This window comes from Lonchura striata, chromosome 2, assembly GCF_050655825.1.
Source record: "Lonchura striata isolate lonStrDom1 chromosome 2, ASM5065582v1, whole genome shotgun sequence".
NCBI classification, from domain to species: Eukaryota; Metazoa; Chordata; class Aves; order Passeriformes; family Estrildidae; genus Lonchura; species Lonchura striata.
Window position 1 is genome coordinate 45,016,931 of NC_140704.1, and position 21,098 is coordinate 45,038,028.

The 21,098-nt window shown below is 31.8% G+C and overlaps 1 protein-coding gene across 10 annotated transcripts in view; it reads left to right on the plus strand.

Annotated features, from left to right (window-relative positions):
- Positions 1-21,098, plus strand: part of ULK4 (unc-51 like kinase 4) — a 233,721-nt gene that overhangs the window by 9,853 nt on the left and 202,770 nt on the right. For 9 of the 10 annotated variants that reach the window (XR_014953277.1, XR_014953282.1, XR_014953278.1 and 6 more), the window contains exons 7-17: positions 105-188; positions 980-1,055; positions 1,731-1,826; positions 3,595-3,719; positions 3,839-3,908; positions 6,201-6,300; positions 6,745-6,849; positions 8,891-8,951; positions 10,911-11,092; positions 12,505-12,551; positions 13,378-13,456. Coding sequence is in view for 2 of the 10 variants with exons in the window: in XM_031503902.3 (XP_031359762.3) it covers positions 105-188; positions 980-1,055; positions 1,731-1,826; positions 3,595-3,719; positions 3,839-3,908; positions 6,201-6,300; positions 6,745-6,849; positions 8,891-8,951; positions 10,911-11,092; positions 12,505-12,551; positions 13,378-13,456 (1,025 nt within the window). In the remaining 8 variants the exon portion in view is untranslated. The remainder of the gene's footprint in view (positions 1-104; positions 189-979; positions 1,056-1,730; positions 1,827-3,594; positions 3,720-3,838; positions 3,909-6,200; positions 6,301-6,744; positions 6,850-8,890; positions 8,952-10,910; positions 11,093-12,504; positions 12,552-13,377; positions 13,457-21,098) is intronic. The other variant, XR_014953281.1, reaches the window with a different exon arrangement.

Below are 21,098 nucleotides of genomic sequence, written 5' to 3' on the forward strand. Positions count from 1 at the left end.
CTTTGGATGCTTTCTCAGGAAAATGAGCTCATGATAAATCATTGTACCTTACTGCCATATTGAAGTTTGGCTAATCTGTGAAATACACTTCCATTTGTTTGTAGGAAAACCACCATTCCTGTCAGAAAGCCGTTCTGAATTAATTGAAAAGATTTTATCTGAAGATCCGTTGCGACCAGTACCAGAGGGTAGGGTTCTGTTATTCTTTAATGGATCAAGTCACTGTAATACTTAAAAAGTTAAAGCTTTGGTTTGCCCTATTTCTTCTGAGGCTGGTTGCAGGAATCAGTTAGTTGTCCAAAGTGAATGCTAGCAGTGCCTTCCTGTGATAATTCCCTGTTAGTGATGATTGCTTGTTTCCCTTTTGACAGTTACATGTATAATTTACTTTTAATTGTGAACACTGAATCTACCTACTGGGGTGGAATTTTTGATCTTGGTCATTTTGGGCATTAGTGTTATTCACAAAGATCCTTATATATTAGTGTCTCTTTTTCAATTGAAGCAGATTTTAGCTCTACTTAATTTCTTCCTGGTGTCTATTTCATAATTGGAGGGCGCTTTTTTTTTTTAAAAAGTCACAAATAAAAAAAAAATTATTAGTTTGGTGATGGAGCATTAGTAATTTATTTGTTTTGGGTTTTTTTTTTTTTGAGGATTCTTTGAAATACAAAGAGTGTATATATACACTCTTTTATACAGTATACATTATATACTGTATAATGTATATACAGTATATATACTGTATATACATTATATACATACATTGAGATTTGTATATATATATATATATATACACTGAGATTTGTTTTATACAAATAAACAAATCTCAATTTTGTTTTATACATTGAGATTTGTTTTCAGATGAAATTACTATCAAGAAATTTTTTTAGCATGATCTGCAGATCAGAGTGTTGTTTACATTGGGTGATGATTGTTTTTGCTGTCCAATACTGATCTTAAGTGCTTTTCTTTACAGGTCTTGCTTTTCACAAACCTTCTGCTGAGTTCATCAGTTTGCTTGATGGGTTACTTCAAAAGGATCCTCAGAAAAGGTAAACTGCCTAATCCATGACAGCTGTTTATATTGTCATCTCCGCAGAAAACAAAAATTATGATACTGTATTTATAGTATATTGTAGATGACAAAGAATGCAAAAAGAATTTCATCCCTCATATAAAATGCACAGAGCAAACTGTGCTTTTTCTCAGATGAAGATACGTAGAATTAATGTTTACATTAAATGCATCTTTGTTTTTTGTTTTTGTTTTTTTTTTTTTATTTTTTTATTTTGTACCTGGTGCTAAATAGATAACTTTGTAACAATATGATAGGCAGTTTCGATTTTGATGGTTAAAAGCCTATTTGTTTTTTCCAGAGCAATGGGCACATGTATTTCTTTAGGCTTTAACTTATACCTAATACAGTTCCATTGTTAAAGAATTTAAGACTATAAGTTTTACGATATGTCAGATAATTTGCATGTATGATTGACTCTGCAGTTCCCTTTATTCTTATTCTCATACCTCTGTTGTGGTTTCCATTATGTTTTCCATTATGATTTAAGGCAAAGAAGTTTGTCCTCTAAGAAAGCTTACTTGTCCAAATAAAAGCAAACAACAGGATTAACTGCTCTTTAGTGTCACTGTGTTCAAAACCTGGTCTGGTATGTTTCTGTGCAGTTGTACTTAGCCACTGCTTTTACAATTTGTTTGTTGCTTTTCCAAAGGCTGAACTGGACAGAACTATTGCAGCATCCATTCTGGAAAGGATCCCTTAGCCATTGTGGTGGTGGTTCTGCAGACAGACAGGGCACAAGCTTGAGGTACTGAAAGTTCAAGGAAGATTTCCTTTAGTAAATATAAGCAAAGATGAAAAATATTTTATTGTCTGTACATTTTATAACTTTTGAACTTAGAATTTTCATGAAATAAGGAATGGAGTTTTACACCATTCAGTAGATAGTTTTGGATGTTTAGGAATTGTATTATCCTATTAGTGTATTGCATTGTCCATTCACTTTCAACTGACTCCTGGCTGGCTATAGAATGTGTTGAAATTCACTTCTAAGTTAAATGCTCTCATTTTTATTTATATATTATCTAATATTGTTGTATGAATCTGACTTAAAGTTTTTTTAATGCTTTTAATGCTTTTTAAAATCTTATAAATATGGGTCAGTTTTATCTTTAGTAAATTTTTTAATTTGTTTTTATGCATTAGGCTTAGAGTTTCACAAAGCCTATCAGTACAGGATCTTAGAGCTGTGGTTCAGCCTTATAATCTTGCAAAGGCAACTGACCCATATTCTTTGCTTACAGCATGATGTATTAATCTAATAGTAGAGATTTTTTCCTAAGTATTTAATGCTCTACACTGCTACATATGAAAAAATACCCAGACCTGTTGTGCAAATGGTTTTTATGTATTAAAAAGTTGGTTTTCTTCTAGACTCCTTTTACCTTGCTGGGTTTTGTGTTTCTAATTTTGAATTAAATCAGTTAGCATTGTTTTTTATGTTACATTGTTATAAATGTTTGAAAGATACTTCAGAACTCATATAAAAATAATTTTAGAGTGCTAAGTTTTTTTGTTATATCTACTTCAAAATTTTCTCTCATGTTCTTTAATGTCTATTTCTGGTACCAGTGCTGCAGTACTTTTGTTATTAATGTTTCTTATAGTTTAAGATACAGCTCTTTGTCTTCTAATTTTATTACTGCTTTCACCTGCAAACAAATTAATATTTAAATTTTATACTGTGAACTAAGATTTTATTCAAGGTTTTAGCAAGACTTACCTCAACATCCTGATAGTGCTAATTTTGGGGAATTTTCAGAGAATGAGGGGAACCTTAATCTCCTACAAAATATTGGGCTATTTGGCCATACTCTTGAGGTTTTTCTAAGGCCTCTGAAATATCTGCTGATGTATGCACTAGCTGACAAATATGACAAATGTAAAACATTGGCTTGACACGCAAAGGAAGCTCAATACTCTCTCTTTTCCAACTGTGAGGCCTATGTATCTACTTTCTTCACAGTGTGGGTTGGATTAACATTTGATATCCTGGAGAGCCTTCATTAAAGTTTTATGACCAAGTTCCATGTGAATAATATAGGAACATGTTAAAAAATGCCCAAACAACCAAAACCAATAAAATTGCATTTAAGTGTGACAGTAAATCATTACACACACAAAAACGTGGTTTTAATCTTGGCTACAGACTTCATTATAGGAGATAGGTTTCTTGTGACTTTTCCTGTGAAGGTTAAAATGTCTGTAATACTTTTAGCATTCCTTTAGTATCTCTTGTATTATGGGGTAATAATTTAACTTTTTAAATGTCTTTCATTTAAGTTCTAATGATAGAATTTTTAATATTCTCCAAGTTATTTGTTGTAAACTTATTTTTCATCATTGCTATTACCAATATGAAAAGTATGTGCAGCACATATTTAAAGAGTATATTGTTCTAGAGAATTGCAGCTAAACTGTATGCTAACAACTGCAACAGAAAATGGATATAATCAATTTTTTTATAATCACTCCTCTTCTTTTAAAATTTGTAATTAATATCATTTATTAAACAGCAGAGAAGACAAAGAGTCATCAGTTTCTTGTAGTGCCAAAGCATCTGTTGATGATCATGAAAATCTAGATAACATGTCATCCTCAAGGGCAGGTCTTAAACCACCAAGCAATTCTTTCAAAATAGGTAATACTGCTCATTATGTTATTTTTTAAACTTTTTTATCAGTACTACCAACATATTTATGCTGTATGTTTTATTTGATTTTAACCTCTGAATACAAGTTCCTATTCTTTTTTCGGTAGAAACTCAGACTGAATTGCGGCCCAAAAGTGTAGTTGATGGTGAATCAAATGAATCCATATTTCTTCTCAGGTATGAAAACCTCCCTGTAATCCTGTATGTTTGGTGGTTTTTTTTTGTCTCTTCAAATATTTTATTATGACTGTAATACTGTGTCTGTGTTGCCTTTTAAATTTTCTATTATTATTATTTTATTATTTCTAGTTAATAAATACTAAAATACATTTGAACAACTGTGAAAGCAGTGTGCATAGTTAAAGCTTATATGATCTATTACTCTCATTTTTGAAAGTAAACTTTTGATTACTTTAACTGTCTGTCTAAAAAGAAAGCTCTGATCTAAAATTTGTTTGCATCTCTCTCTTTCTCTTCTCTCTCTTGGAGTGTGATTGCTTTAAATATATAACAAGAAACATTCAGTATATGATCTGTTAATAAATTCTTCCTGCAGCTTTTTATTGCAAGATATTGGTAAGAGTCTATTAAGTACTACATGTATATTAAGTAAAAAATAGTGATTGATTTAACAGTGATTTGTTTTAGTTGAGGCCTGATTCTCAAACTTTTTACTAGCTTTCAAGCCAAGAAGGTTGTCTAGTGAAATACTTTTCAACATCAAGCAGAAATATTCCAATTTGAAAATACTCTTTTAAGCTTCTTGCATAACCTGAAATACGGCTTTTGTACATCATACTGTGTACAAAAGTTATTTTAATTGGTTTTATTAAAATGTGAATTCTCATCTCACTTATAATTTTTATCATCATAACTAAACATATATTATTAGTAATTTCAAGTAGCATTTGATTTAGCAAGCTGCTCAAAAGAAAGGTTACAATGGCATTAAAAATGGAATCAAAATATTTTCTTAGCGATGTAATTTATTTATAAGTACATTAAATACAAAATTTGAAATGTAATGCAAACAACTGAAAAAAAATCCATTCTGTAATTCTCTTTTCATCAATGATATAACATCAGAAAGGAGTGTATGTGATGTTTAGTAAAGTATTAAAACATTGAAGTGAAAGAAACTTGCTTACCTGGCACTTGGCATCAGAATTTAATTAGCTGCTGGAGTGGTTAATCAGCTTTTAACAGCAGTGGCTTCTTCTACTTGTGCAAATGGAATAGATTTCATTCATTTTAACTAGTTTAATTCAGCAATCTCTTGTCTTGTTTTAAGCTGAGAAACCATCTGAGAACTGAAAAAATAGGTACTATTGTCTGTATCTCAAACATATATGTCAGCAAACCAGTTGAATTGATTTAAAAAAAATATATTTAACAAATCTACATGTTGGGAAGCATGTGTCAACTTAGAATCATTTGTCCAGCCTCCTACCTTGGAATCATGGGAATTTTTTTTTTGTTTAGAAATGAAAGTTCCAACTGTATCCTGATACATTGTTTTTACCATAAATTTCATGTGTTTACCAAATATTTAATATGTTTTTATGTAGGTAATATTTTGGCATTCCTTCATTGTTCCCTTTAAATTTAAATTTCTGTTGAAAATAGATGGAAGATGAGAATAATTATGTTAATAATTTTATCACTGATTTCCTGAGGGTCTTTAATTTCTTTTATGTTTGTATTTTTAGTTTAGTTGTTTTTTCTAATAAAGAAATCTGATTTGCAACTATAAATGTATCTATTACTTTCTGCTAATCAAAAAAACATGTTCATTCAAAGTGGTTGATTTAACTAGTTTCCTGGCCTGCCAATCATGACAATTCTAAAGTTGAATTTACATTTTTTAATTTAAATTATTGTGTAATATAAACCCCAAGTTTACTAGCAGCAAGCATTATGACAATTGCAACTTGGCAGTATTCTGGTCTCTCTTAATTTTCTAATTAGGAGACAGAATTTTAAAAAAGAAAAGCAAAAGGTAAACCCAGTTCACAATGATACATAAAAATTAGGAAGTTTTTAATTCCCATTAGTTAGCCAAAACTTGGATGTCAGAAGAGGATAATATAAAATAAATAGCAATTTTTTGTCAAGTTAATTGCTTTGTATGTTGCTTTTATAAGGAGTTAAGACAATAATGGTTTAGGTTACAGTTTATTACAGCTGATAAAATAATCAAATTACATTCATTTCATAATTACAGCAAGATACCATCTTCCTTGTATAACCAGAAAAGGAATCCTAACCTTGTCAGAACACATTCTAAGACAGAAAATTTGTGTTTAGTTAATGGATCAGGGAGAACATAGTGTAATTTATGTTGGTCAGCTATGAAAATTTGCAGTATGGCATGAAAGTTTCAAAAGAGCAATAAAAAAGTGGTTTGCAATGAAACTTAATCTGTAGTTTTTATTATTTTTAAAGTATTTTTTCTTTCTTTTGCTGAAGTTCTCGTCCCACGCCTAGAACTAATTCTGCAGTAGAAGTACATGATGCTACTACGCTCCCAATCAAAAATTCTTTACAAGGAGATTCGTGGTTGAAAAAAGTGAGTAAAAAGTTTATATTGAGGGATGATGGTATCTATACAGTTAGAATAGTAGCCTGAAGTCTGCGGCAAACTTAACTTTCTTTTGCATTCTTGCACAATTAAGTGTGCAAGTTGTTTGAAAAAAATACTTGTAGAACTTCAGATGTAGGAGTTCAGAAAGATTCTTAGTCTCCTTTTTTTTTGCCCTAGTGCATAAAAGACAAGTTATCTTCTTTCTTCTCAATCTGCATTTTGACCAAATGCTTTTTCTTCCAATATGTTTCTTTTACCATAATTTGTAGTTGTTCCTATCTGTTGTTACATAAATAAAAAGCAAGTTAGAATATGTTTCCATTGCCAGACTGCTTGTTATAATGTTGGAATGAAATATTTTATGAATAAACATGATTCATTCTTTTCTGGTACAAAACAGTTTTTAAGAAACCCTTGTTCTTCTTCTAGGTTGAAAATGTGTGCTCAAGTCAGCAGGATATGGAGTCAAAATTGAAAGAGCTTATTTACACTGAATCTGATCTTACTGTGACACCAATCATTGACAATCCAAAGGTATAGCAAAATAAAATACAAGATTCAGGAACTTGTGATTGAGACTATTTTTGCAGATAAATTTGTAATCAGGGTGAAACTCCTTTCCTGTATTTTATAATTCTCATTTCAAAGCAGTTCCACCCAGTTATCTGGCAAGATCTCATGCAATTTTTTGGCAGTCTTTATAATCCTATTGTGTTGCTTATTTGGAGGAATGAGTTATTTTGGGATTGAATAGTAGTATTATATTATATCTTAGAAGAAATAGAAGCTGCTAAATGATGTGTTCAGTGCTTTGTAGATTTGTTTTCTGATAAGTTGCCTTGATATCTGTTACTTAAATGAACACAAGACTTCAGTTTGTTATACTCAAAACAAAGCCATCTATGAAGCCTTCTAGATTAGGAGTTAGACATGTACAGAATAACATTTGCTACTCTTTAGTGTGTTTAAAAAAAGTTTCTATTTAACATAAATTTAGTTTCCCTCTTAAAGACCACCTGAAGCTGCAAAAATGTCCATCCTATTTCTGTTGTATGGATTCTAATGTATTGTATTGTGCTAACAGTTTGTAATGAGTCTCCTGAGCAGGCAATCTACTGAAGTTTGACTGTAAAGAGCAAATAAAAAAAGAATTGGTGCTCTGCACTGCATTGACAATGTATTGTGCATTTATAGGCAGATGTATTGGTAGAAAGAATGATAGGCAAGAGCCCCTTTAGTCTTCCTTTTGTTTCTGTGCCAGAAAAAATGAAACAGTCTTAGCAACTTTACTCAGTAAATTGCTGATATAGGGAATGCAAGATTTTTCCTTGGAAGTGAGCATCTATACTCATTAGGAATGTCTTACAGGTTTTAGTTGCTGTATTGGTTTAGTATTAGCAATTCTTTTGGTTTGTTTTAATGGATTTCTTAACACTTTCAAAAATTGAAAATCTTACACAGCTAGATAAGCAACTACCAAATAATATTCTTTCAATATGTTTGGAGTGAGAGGCATTGTTCCTTGTGGAGATTTTCAAAGGTAATTATATATTTGAATGCTACCACTGTTAATTTCTCAGTTCTCACTCAGGACTCTGACACAAAGCCTTAGTCCTTCACTACTTCTTTTCTTACTACAAGTATAAGAGATGAGATTAGGGGTAGGTGCAGATACTGATGTGCACATATAGGCTAATCTGTTTACCATGCAATGCCAGACTCGGAATTAATGCAAAATATCCTACTAAGTTCCAGGGACATGTAATCAGAGTCACTGCCTGCTTGGTGATGACTCTGTAGTCTGCTTTTCAGACTTAAGGCTGATACTGACACCTGGTAAATCTGAAGAGCTTGCAATTTAATCTCCTGGAAAGGGATTTGCTAGATGCTGGCAGAATTTCAAAAGCTGAAGTGTCAGCTTAAATTGTAAAATTTCACTGTGTTCTGCAGATCAGTGGAATTGAAGACCTTTTTAAGAAAATGGCTCTCTATTTAAGCTTAGGCTTCTTCCATCAAAGGCTAAATTCCATTACACAGTTGCCTTTTAAAAAGTTATTTACTGAAAATCACATTCAAATGCTCAGTTTCTGAGCAGTCATCCAATTTCGTGATCTACAAAGAACTGATGGTTTTGCAGGGAAAAAAAAATCCCTATACCTTATGAATGATTAGCTGTTGATAATACGACTTTTTATATTCAGGAGAGATCTAGTGTGTACATGTATTGACTGTATGGAAATGAATTGCTAAAACATTTTGTGAGCTGTCACCTGCATAGTTCCTTTCGGTAGCTTTTGAAACCCAAATGCAAGTATTTTTCTGCATACAAGCAAGATAAAAATGTAAACTGAAAAAATCCTGTGATTTTGTAATCCCATTTTAAAAATCACTTAAATGGAAATACTGGTAATATAAATATATAAAAAACATAGAGTTAAATCTCAGATATTTGCTTGGAAGAAATACATACCAGAAAACAATGGAAAATTCCTCAGTAATGAGCAGTAGCATGTACACGCATCCTGTACAAATTTTGCATCTTTGTATTCTCACATTCAACTACTTTTTTTTCCAGATAGTGAAGCAAGTACCAGTTGGATTTGACCCAAAAACTTTACATATACCAGCATATTCAGGTATGGACATGCTGAATATTCTAACAAGTTCTGCGTGTGCTGATGTAACTCAATGTTGTAAGACCTGTAGCCTCCCCTTGTAGATTATACATAGTCACAGTTTCAGAACTCTTAATAATTCTAAAACTATTGTTGTGTATGCAGTATTTTTACCTAGAACAATTTTGAGTAGCCTTTTAATTAAAAACACTTAAATTATATTCCTTTCTCTTCCACTTTCCTGAGTTACAAGCCTGTGCTTAAACTTTTGCCATGAGGCAGTCATCAGTGTTTAGTGTGGGAAAACCAACATATTTTTTTCCAACTGAGAGATTTAAACTGAAATATTCAACCTAATATATTACAATCTGACAAATGTAGGTGAGCAAGTGGCAATAAGATCTTAAAATATGCAGTGTTGATCAGCCACAATACTAGGCAGCCTTGCCAGTCCCACCTTTAATCACTAAATGTTATGGCACTCATGTCCCAAAAGATAATGTGAAGTTGTTTGGGGTTTGTCTTTTTGTTGTTAATTTTCAAAGTTGAGAAATATTTCTGAAAAATAAAGTCAGCTCACTGTCACAAGTGTAACAATTCTTCCCATGGGACATTTGCTCTATTTTTTAAGGAAGATGCTGGACTGTGCTTGAAGAGGGATATCAACCAGATATGTAGTCCTTCTAGAATTCACATAGCATAGACATAAGAGTTCATCTTTCCTTTCTATAAAAGGAAAAAGAGTTAATTTGTGGAAGAGTTAATTGAAGAGTTTTAATTGAAGAGTTAATTTGTAGAAGAAATTTTATATTTGGAAAGGAACACAAAGTCCCTCAGTCTCCCAGTCAAAACTGTAACTGAAAATACTTTAAATTTGATTCATCCAAAAATTATCAGATTCCACTGCGTAAGGAGATTATGTTTCATATTACATTTAAGTAATGATGTTCTGATATGTTTAACTCTTAACAGTATTTATTTATTATGGGACAATATTTTTTATGGTTGTAATGCTTTCAGAGATGTAGCTTTCTTCTGGACAACTTTCTGATTGTCTTCTGGACAACTTTCTGATTGTTTTTGAAGATAGTGAATTTGATGCTGCTCATCAGTAATGATTAAAAATAATGTGGAAAAATTTGAATGAATACCTGAAAGCTGAACTTGTTTTCACCTTTACTAATGTATATTTGCCTGCATTAGAAGGTGTTGTTACTTAGGTGTGAACTGGCATAAAAGACAGAAAACATGCTTTAAATAGCCTGTACTAGAACATATCAGGGTGGCAGGTAAGTTATTAATAAGTAACTACCAAAGCTGTGGAAATATATGGCTTCTAGATTGAAATTAACTGTTTAGACTGATAAGGAAGTCTGAAAAAAATCTCAATTAATTTGCAGTGGTCAATTAATTTAACCGCAGGATATATGTTAATTGTCCATATGACTTGATTTCTTTGTGCTCTTTTGGAAGTCATCCATGTCCTGATTTGCTAAGGCTTAGCTAGGTGCATACCTACCAGTAGGAGTGATTATACATGTTTTCAGTTTATTTACTGTGAGCAGCTTTCACTGATTTTTCACTGATTTTCACTGATTTTCACTGATTTTTGCCTCAAATTTACTTACAGGAAACTGCACTTAACTTATTAAGAATTAGTAATGATGAAGGACACTGCTACCTTTCCTAAATATAATACCAATAAGTGTTTCCTTAAATGAAGGCCTTTGCAGATTTGCCCTTTCAAAAATGTTTTGAGGTTTCCACTGCTGAAATTTTATCCTTTGTTTCTCTTCATTTTTGATTTCTGGTGTCTTCAGACATGAATTCTAACATGCTTCTTTAGTATTTTAAGTCCTAAAATTATAATTAGATTCAAACTTTCGAACTTACTTATTCATGGTGATCTTATTTTGTAGTGTGTTAAAGCTACATTTAAGATCCATTATCTTTAACTATTTGTTTTCCTCTCATGGTTAGTTGAGAAATTGTTCTCTATGAAAGATGTGAACTGGAATAACTTTGTGAAAAGAGCGTGTTCCCTGCTTGAATGCAGCGAGAAGAATACAGGAGCAGCACGTTCTAAACTGAACTTACTGTATTACCTGTGCACTTTGGTTGTCCACAAGGAGATTGCAAACAGGCTAATTAGCTCTCAGCTGGTAAGTAATAAATCTTTGAAGGAATCAACATGGTTTATATATTTGTTGTTGTATCAAAAATTCGCTACTTTTATTTATACTTGAGAAAATCAATGGCAAAAATATGATGTTCATTAAAGTAAAAAAAACCAACAAAAAATTAGATTACATGTTAGATTTTTTTAAAGAGCTGAGGAAAACTAATTTTGTCTTAGATTTCAAATGCATTTGCATGTAGTTTTTTTGTATTACAGAAAATGTTGATGTAAAAACTAACATTTATGAAGAGTGTAAAATAATTGATGATGAAAAGTTAGTCTTTGTAAATCATTAAGTGTCAGAGGATACTGTAAAGAGTTAATGTATGAATTAGTAAATTAATTTTATTGGGTCATATGTCTGTAAAGAATAGCAAGAAAGCTTTCTAAAGAATGGGCAGTAAAACTTTGAGTAAACAGGCCTTCAAAGAGTGACCCTGGTCTCTGAAGGCTCTGTTTTAGGGTTTCACATTTCAAAAACCATTTTCTACCAGACAAGCAATTTTATTACACTACTCTGTAGTGATTTAACATATTTCTTCAAGTCTTGCATGTACAGAAGTGAAACAGACTTATTTTTTCCCCCTTATGTGAAGATACTGCAGAAGCTATCTTAAGATGAGCACTTTTCATTTTATTTAGTAGGAAGTAAACTACTTTGCTCTCCTACATTTGTAATAAGGTATTTAAGTTAAAATCTGAGATGTGTTATTGTTGAATATAAGATACTAAAGGCAAAATTGCACTACCAAAAAACTGGATGAAGAGCATTTAGGTTGGAACCAGTGGTAGGCCTTATGGCTTAACATTCTTGTGAAAACCAGAAACAGAATTGCTGGAAGGTGTATTCTATTATCACTGGAGAATTTGGAGCAAGGGGAAAAATAATTCACTAAGTGAATAGCCAATTAACAGGACATTTTAGAAACTAGTTAGTAATTATGCAGTTTGGTTCTTAAATGGCTGATTATATATGTTAACATTCATTATTCTGGTATTTTCCAACTATTTTGATGCAGACTCAAGAAATCCTTTGTTTTATATTACTATATGATGATCTCTGTGCTTGTAGGTGAAAGAATCAGAACTTTTTCTCTAAATAGTGTTGTTTAGAATGAAAAAAAATTCTGATATTCAGGTATATGTTTAGTAGTTTAGTTTAAATCAAAAATATAGAAAAATATTAATATTTTTCCATTCAGGCTTTTTTATTTTTATTTCTTTAATCAGTGTTTGCACAATATCTGCAGTATTTGTCTGTGATCATTTTCTTAGCAAATGTTATCCAAATACATTTTTATGAAATTTCTGGAATTTCTGATATTCTTGTTTATCATTTGAAACTATCAGATCATTGAAATTCATTGATGTTTATTTGTCTTCTTTAAACTACAGTTTCCTATATTGATACATCAGTTGCGTGCAACTGCCAACTGGGATATGTAAGTAACAACTATTTTAAATTAATATGTTGAAATACAGACTTGTCACTGAATTTTATTAAAGATATTTGTTAACAGGTTATTTGAGGAGTTTTTTAGCCTGTCAGACTGCTGTGGTATCTGACTGGGAGTATGATTATATAAAATGAATTTTTTTCGGTATTGAATTAATATATTAATTCTACAGGACCAAAGGTTATAGAAAACCTCTAAAATTTTATCTAGGTAACATGGAACTTAGTGTATCAAATAGAGTTACTTAAAATCACTGAATAAAATAACTCCATACCACAATTATAGTTCTTTTACTATAATGGTAGCTCTTTTTTCCCCTCTCAATACCTGTCAGGAATAGTTCAATGTGTTAGTGCCCTCTGCTGTTTCTTTAGTAAACGTTGATTTTATTATTCCTTTTTTTTTTCTTTTAATGAAACATTGAAAACTGATTTGCTGATACAGATTTAATTTTTGTTTTGTCAGCTATCATGAAAAGCGTAAATTATCCGGAGGGGTTTTCTGTATTATATAAAAACTGAACATGAGCATGACTGTCAGTAATCCTAACAAACTAAAGAACCTTCACACTTCAGAGCCAGAGGAAAGAAGTGTCTTTTTGCATATATTTACTGCTAAATTGTGTTGAAACACTGAAATAACTTTTTGATACAAGGAAAACAGAAATAAGAAGAAAGTCTGAACTGCAAATAGGATGTCAATTTTTTCTGCCCTTAGCAACCTGTGTAGAATATAAATAAGATATAATTGGTTTTTTTAGTATTTTGTAAATATATTTTCTGCACCTACAAAATATTTATTTGATACACAGACGTGCAAATATTGCTCGAGTGATTGGTTTACTGGCGTTACACACATCTGAACTTGAAGAAAATGTACCTGTTTTTGAGGTAACATTCCTTTTTTTTTTCCGGCAGGGAGTTTTTTTAATTTTTACTATTTATGTCAGAAGTTTTCACAGTGTTTTTTGTTTTGACCCCTGCTTTATTTTTAACTTATATGTGTAAAGTGTAATATAATAAATTAATTAAATGTATAAGTTTATGAGCTTATTCCATGTAGTTGTAATTCTGATTATTACTAACTTGTGGCCACCAGTGATAAAATTAGCATTTTTCTCTTCTTTTCGTAAAATCAAGTAGTCACTGTCATACTTTTTGTACATGTAGAATAAGAAACTGTTGACACATTTGGTTATCCTGAAATATAGTTATTGTCATTAGTATAAAATAGTACAACTGATTCTTAAGAGAATTTTTTTCAAAAAAGAATTTATTGAGATGGGAATTTATTATTGAGAATACTTCAAAAAATAATTTATTAATTTGAGGTTTCTTACAGTTCTTGAAGAATGTGTGTAATGAAGGGGAAGTAATTTTCTTTGGAGAAGAAAAGCATTTTTAATTCTTGTTTGATATTACATGGTCAGTAGTTGACTTAAACAGGAGACTGATTGCATTATGTAGTCTTCCTATCCTTTTCTTGCATGTGACACATGCACACAGATTGCAAAATCTTGACAGAATGTGCTATTTAATGTCTGTTTCAAGTGTGCATGTGACATCATTTTCTTCATGAGATGAAGCCAGAACGTCAATTTAGTGGGTGTTTGAATGTAAGACCCAAGTGCTAAACACAAGCTGTAAATATGCCTGCATGCTGTGCAGATCTGGTGTAGGAAAATACAATTAGTGGTTAATTCCTGACACTTTTGGAAATGTAGCTAAGGAAGTTTTTGCTGGTTTAGGTACCTCTGGCTTCTTCTTAATGAATATTAGAAATGATTGTGATTATCTTGCTGTGTTGCTGTTAATGTTGCCATTAACTTTGCCATTCTGTAGTGAAAGCTGAACTCAAAACATTATTGTTGTTACCTAGTGTTTGCTGTTTGTTTTGTGAAATTCCAAAGTGAGGCTAAAGTCCTTATAGTTACAGTCACTGAAGTTTAGTAAATGTCTCTCAATACTGGCAGCTTCACAGCAATTGAATTCCATATCACAATTATGTGGCAGATTTTTTTCTGATATTTAATTTTTTAAAATTAAAATACTCAAAAGTAATTTTGATATGTCCATGTGCCTTTTGGCTTCAGGTCTTTGTTCAGGTGGTTAGCAATAGTATATTTAATAGTTGAACATAGCAATAGCTAAACGTATTTCCCTAGCTTCCCAGTTTCCATTAGAAAACACATATCTGAGTCAGCTTTTGTACTTAAAAACAATAGATTGAAGTAGTTATACATTGACCTGTAATATTATTTTGTTCAAAATGTTTCCAGTGCGTTTTTTCTTTGAACATACGAGTAATTCACAAATAGAATTTAATATTTTTAGAAGTATCCATATACGTCAGGAGCCAAGTTAAGTCCAAGACCAGTGACATTTAAACTGAAGAACTAGAATGGAAAATTAACTTTCATTTTAACTTTCTGGTCCCACTCTTATGTTAATTAAAATTATTTTTTATATACATTAATTGAGAAAATAAGGAATTAAAAAAATTTAACAGGTCTGAGTAAAAATGCATCTACTGTGCTTTATTTAATGACATTCATTCCAAAATTTTTTCTCTCAAAGTAATATCTCTGAATTTAAAAATATTTTAATTTTTACACAAAATTAGAATGAGGAAAAAAACATTGAATTCTAATATTTTCATGTGTTCAAATTTATTTTTGCATATATAATGTAAAATCAAATAATTGTAGGCAGTACACAAAACTCAATAGTTCATTTATAAGAAAAATAGAAAGGAGTCCTTTAGGAATTTCTCATCCAGAGATGTATTCTCCTTCGCTCCCTTCAAAGGAATCTGTGGGTTAGTTGAACATTCTTGTTAACTGTCAGCTATTTTATGTTGTATGACACTTAAAAAACACCACCACAAAGCAAACCTTTCTAGCAACATTATATACAGAATTAAATATAATGCTGTAATTTATCTTTTCATATGAGCCATCTGATGCTCCAGGTAAAGTTTATTGGTGGCTGTTGTGATATAGGAAATATCAAAATCAAGTGTCTTGAGCTGAACAACATAATCTAAAATGACACTCTGTGATCCAGGTCTTACAGTCTGAAGATAGAGGACATCTCTCTTTTGGTAGGGTTTTTTGTATTTTTTCCTTCCTCTTCCTTTCCTAGTACCTTCTAATTTGATTTGGTAACTGTTTGATTTTTTGACCTGTTAAATATAAGTGATCTCCTTTAGCTCCTAAATTTGTTCCCTAGTGTAAAAAGTAAATTGAGAGTTTGTGAACATGCGATTCTGGAAATATTTTTGCCCCCTATGTGTACCTTGCTATTTATATCAAGTTTTCTTTCCAGTTATTACTCAGTTAGACCCCTTTCCAGTATTTTTTGTTACCTCCTTATGCAGTCATCACTTGCTTGTGATTTCTTTTGTACTTTGAAAGTAGCACAGGACCTGGTAAAGAGTTGTGCAGGTTGCCACTGCTGGCCTTACATATTAAAAAGCTAACTCTTTATTTCTACCCCCTACAGCCTTCTACCCACTTAGACATTTATTTAAGGATAGTGCTCTGTCCTTGAGGTTGAATCTGTACCATTACATTTTTGTTGTTGTTAAAATAGTTTTATAAATAGTAGTAGCATTAATCCCTAAAGAGACAGAAAAACTTTAGGAAAGAAAAGAAGACTCATCCTCGTTTTGCAGGCTAAAGTAAACTTTCACATAATGCACGCCAAAAGCCTTTAATTTACTTATCTTTGAAAAATTAATGTTTTGGGGTTTTAAAATTTTTTTTCAAGCAAGCAGGGATCAGCAGTTTCTTTGACAGCAACCACCAGATGTCACTAAAACACAAAATAAAATGCAAGTAAACTTCTGTTTTACAGACTAGGGAAGCGTGGAACAGTGTACTTTCTTTATTCTGCTGATGTATTCGAGTATGTAGGTCATATTAGAAAAAATTAGAATAAGTGAATATTTATATCTGTAAATTCAATTGCTGTTGATCTATTTCCAGTTAAGTATTTTAAAGAAGTATATTGCATTGACTAGAAAAAATGACACTGGTTTTAGAATACAATAGGAGAATTGATCTCATGTAAAACTGCAGATGAAGATATTTTATGTGCAATTTCTTCTATTGTGCAGCTGCAATAAAAGATTTTAATAAGTCATATGTTTTTTCCTGACTTAATACAATTTTTCCCCCATGGAATTGCCCTTTATACATCTGAAACATAATTTTCTCTTGTTTATTGTTTGTTACCTTAGGAAAACACCTAAACTTTAAAGTTTTTTTTTATTTTTTTATTTAGATTTTGAAACTGGTTATTAAAATTCAGTGAAAAAACCCCATTCTTTCCAGGATTCTGTTATTCATCTTGCAAGAAAAAAATTCTTCCATAGTTAGGAAGGCTTGTTTCGATGTATATCTAATTTGGTGTATTTCTTAACAGAAGCTATTGTCCTTTTCTTTCTGTGAATAAACTGGGCCCTCTGCCACCTAAGATGCAGACATTTGGATGTGACATTTCAGACTCGGTCTATTATTTTACTAAGAGATGATAGAATAACTTGACAGTTTGCCTGCATGTCAGGGGAGCAGTGTCCTTCTCTGTCTGGAAGGATACCACCCTGGAGTAGTTCTCTGCCTGGCCTTTTTGGTGTCAAAATCTAGTCCTTTTCCTTACCTTTCTCAAATTTGCTAAATGGGAATATAAATCTCACCCTATGGCCTAGGCAGTTGTGCCTGTTTTTTAACAGACCTCAATCCACTTCTCTACTGAGTATTTAAAGGGTTCAGAGAACCTGGTGCAGCCTTCACACTGCAAGCTTCTTCACAAAGTCTTTGGCTTAATGTATTCCATGGCTAAATTAATACATTACATAGCCCATGAAGGATGACAGCATATCAGAATATCTCCATAATACTGAGCTTTGATTGCTTTGTCAAAGTGGTGAAATATCCAGATTTCTGTTTTCATCCAAACTGAAACTCCATATAATTTGAGCCTTTTAATTTCTGACTTTTTATTAAAGTACAATTTAGTGATTGTTTTCCACAGCTGGAAAGCAGCTATATTATTACAGGTGTAGTTTTATGACCTGTAACTCTTATATATACTCTAGCCAGCTCATTGTGTCTACATTGTTCAAGGTCTACAGTTTGTTGTCATTCAAATTCTTACAGAATGCCAATTTGAAGTCAATTTCCTAGCTTACATCTCTGATAACTCCTGTTTTTAGGCCTATCATGTCTGCTCATATTGCAGTGATTAAAAAAAAAAATTTGGTTTGATTAGGCCATTTATTCCACACCTATTTAGTTTGAATATTGTTTTGTTGTAAAATAACTTTATACATTTTCTCAAAAATTATTATAATTTTAGTGTATCCTTGTTTTCTCTAAGGGCCCTTTCCTTGTTTTGATCTGAGATGTCTTACATGGAAAAAAAGCCCCAACATGTAACAAAACTCATCTGAATTAAAATCTGTAGTCAAGAGATAGAATCTGTAGGAAAGTGTATGTGTGAATATCTGCACGTGTTCCTATACACACATATTTTGTAACTTGCTTAAAACATTACAGTTATCTTTCTGACATAATCAGGATTGTCACTTAATACTTTGGTAACACTGAGAGGGCTTCCATTTGAGTTTTTTGAGTGACTTCTAGTAAACTTTCAACCTCTATAATAAATTTATTCAATTTATTTTCAACAACCTGGTTCATTGAATTATAACTTGCGTACTTGCCTGGGGCACGTGGCAGGAAAACAAATGAAAAATTGACTAGGTGTGTTTGAGAAAAGTTCTTCTGAATTAATAAACAGAAAATGGAAATATAATTAAATTAACAGTGACTATATCAAGCATGGCAATTCTGGATTATTGGAGAAAATATTAAGACCTTTTATTATAACTGAAGATCCTTCTTTTTCTTCTCTCAAAAAATTATTTTTATCAATCCAATTAATTTGGCTTGCTTTATGTTTGAAGTACCAAGCAGGCTGGTAGTAGAAAATTTTCACCTAGGAAGGAGAAAACATACATTGCTGATTGCAGGATTAAATAACTTTTTTGCAATTTTCTTAAATTAATTGCTTGACTGAAGCAAAGACTCTACCATTCTAAAAGATACCTAGTTGATACTCTTTTCATAGTCCATTAAACTTACTCTGTTTTCTTTGGTGAATGAAATAGTACATTTTTCCATTAAAATTATATCAGTGGTGCTGCCAGCAGATATGTTTGTAGTTATCTTTAGTTTAGTTCTTATGATAGTAAAATTGCTGTATTGTTTTTAGTTTTTTCTGCAATTCTGTTATTTTTGGGATGATGATCTCTGCCTCTAGGACCCTTTCCTTCAGCAGATAAATATTTATTTCTCTGGAAGTCATATACACTGGAGATACGTTTGGGGTGTGAAAGGCTGTGTGAACTACATGGAATAGAGTTTCTGTAGTTAACTTATGAGGAACATATTTTTTTTCCTGTGGAAGACGTGAAATATTTGCTTTCCTTACATTGCTACAGTGTCAGCAGAAGCATCAAATGCGAATGAAAAAGAAACATGCAGTTGTCATTCTTTCCATGAGGAAGAGAAACCACATGGAAAAAATTTTGTGCCTAAACTTCTTGACATTAAACAAATTATTTTTTCCATTAGCTTTGGAAGACACATATCTGTGTAAGTCCTTAAATATTTCCTGACATTATTCTGATATTTATGTCATGTTTACTAGGTTACATCCTATAATATTGCAATTCTTTGTGTCATGGTGAAAGTTTTTTTTTTTTTTTTTTTTTTAATTAGATTTTGACATAGCTGAGAATTTGGTTTTAATATATTTTTGATACTTTTAATTTTCTTTTACACCAAGCAACTTGGTCTATGTAAGTTGTACAATTTGCACACTGAACTGTTCACTTTTTACAACTAAGTGCATACCTTAAAGAATTAACCTGAACGAGAGCCCTTCTTCCACCTCCATTTGTCTTGCACTTGTGAATTTATCATAACATAGGCTAGGAACCAAAGAAAATAATCCAGCCTTTTCCTTTAAAGCACTTGTTTGATTGGCACTGCTAGGCTACAGCATGTTTTTGTGATAGAAATTGCACACTGATGGTAGCTGAAAAGCCTAATTTCCTGCTGTCTTCTGATTACTGCACTAAAAGACACTCAAACCAAGTTCAGTGTCAGGTAAGATCGCTTGTATATTAGTTGTAGTCCTAGCTTTTCTTCTAAGTACAAGATCTTTTAGCTATCATCTGGGTGGGAAAAAAGTTATTTTAGTATGAAGCACGTTTAAAGAAGAATTCTTTAGGGAAGAACTGTTGTTTTGTCCAGTTTACATCTTCATTGAGCAGAAAGAAGTAACTTGCAGTACTCAAAGGGAACTAATTTTAAAGAAAATTTCAAAGAAAATCCGCTATATTTTTTTTTAATATGAGCTATTGTAGAAATAATCAATCATACATATGAGATATATGCAGAAATAATCAGTCTAAAATATCTACATGTATATTTTATCAATGGGCATTGGTCTTGGAGTGTCATCAGAATGGCTTCTAAAAAGTGAATAAAATGCCTACTGCTTGGAAGAAGATGACTTCAAATGAATGTATGAATGTATGAATAGAGCAACAACAAGGAAGAGAAGAGAAGAGAAGAGAAGAGAAGAGAAGAGAAGAGAAGAGAAGAGAAGAGAAGAGAAGAGAAGAGAAGAGAAGAGAAGAGAAGAGAAGAGAAGAGAAGAGAAGAGAAGAGAAGAGAAGAGAAGAGAAGAGAAGAGAAGAGAAGAGAAGAGAAGAGAAGAGAAGAGAAGAGAAAATACCACTTCCTTGGATATTCCTGGATGTTCCTTATTCTGTGGAGACTGATTTCCGGTTTCAGTTTGCATTTTTAGATGTAAACCAGCTTCAGTTGGTTGCCACTGACTCAAGTTTTGAAGGCAGAAATCTTTGCTTTTTGGGCTCCTAAGCAATCTTTTTTCTTTGCTTGCCTTTGACAAAAATGAAAACAGAATCTCTTTGCTGTTAGAAGCAAATATTTTCACCTAGTCCTTTCTGTGATAAAAAAGCTTCAAACCTAAGGGCTGGGGTAGAAATCAGAGGTATTCATGAACATCTGCTACTGAGCTCATATGATCATATGAGTGTTATGACAGACTGGGAGAGGTAATAATGTTTTTTTTCCCCTTAAAAATAAAACACAGCACCCAAACAAAAGTCCAAAGCTTGTTAACAGTACTTCTACATCCATTTTTGATTTATTAGTAAATGTATCCAGTTTTTAAGAAATAGAATTGCTTCTATTTCTTTCTGATTTTATCCCTTTGCAACCTTTAATTGATTCCAAAGCAAGCTGAATCTCCTTTTGAGTTCATGATCTACTAAGACCTCTTCCTCCAGCAGTTACAGAAAAATTGAAAAGATAGGAGTTTTCATAATGAGTCAATTTTGCATCGTATCCACCTAGAAAAATGTTACACCTCCATCTTATATTTTTCCCTAGAGCAGTTCTAGAGGAGTTGCAATATGTTGTTGTTGTGTTTC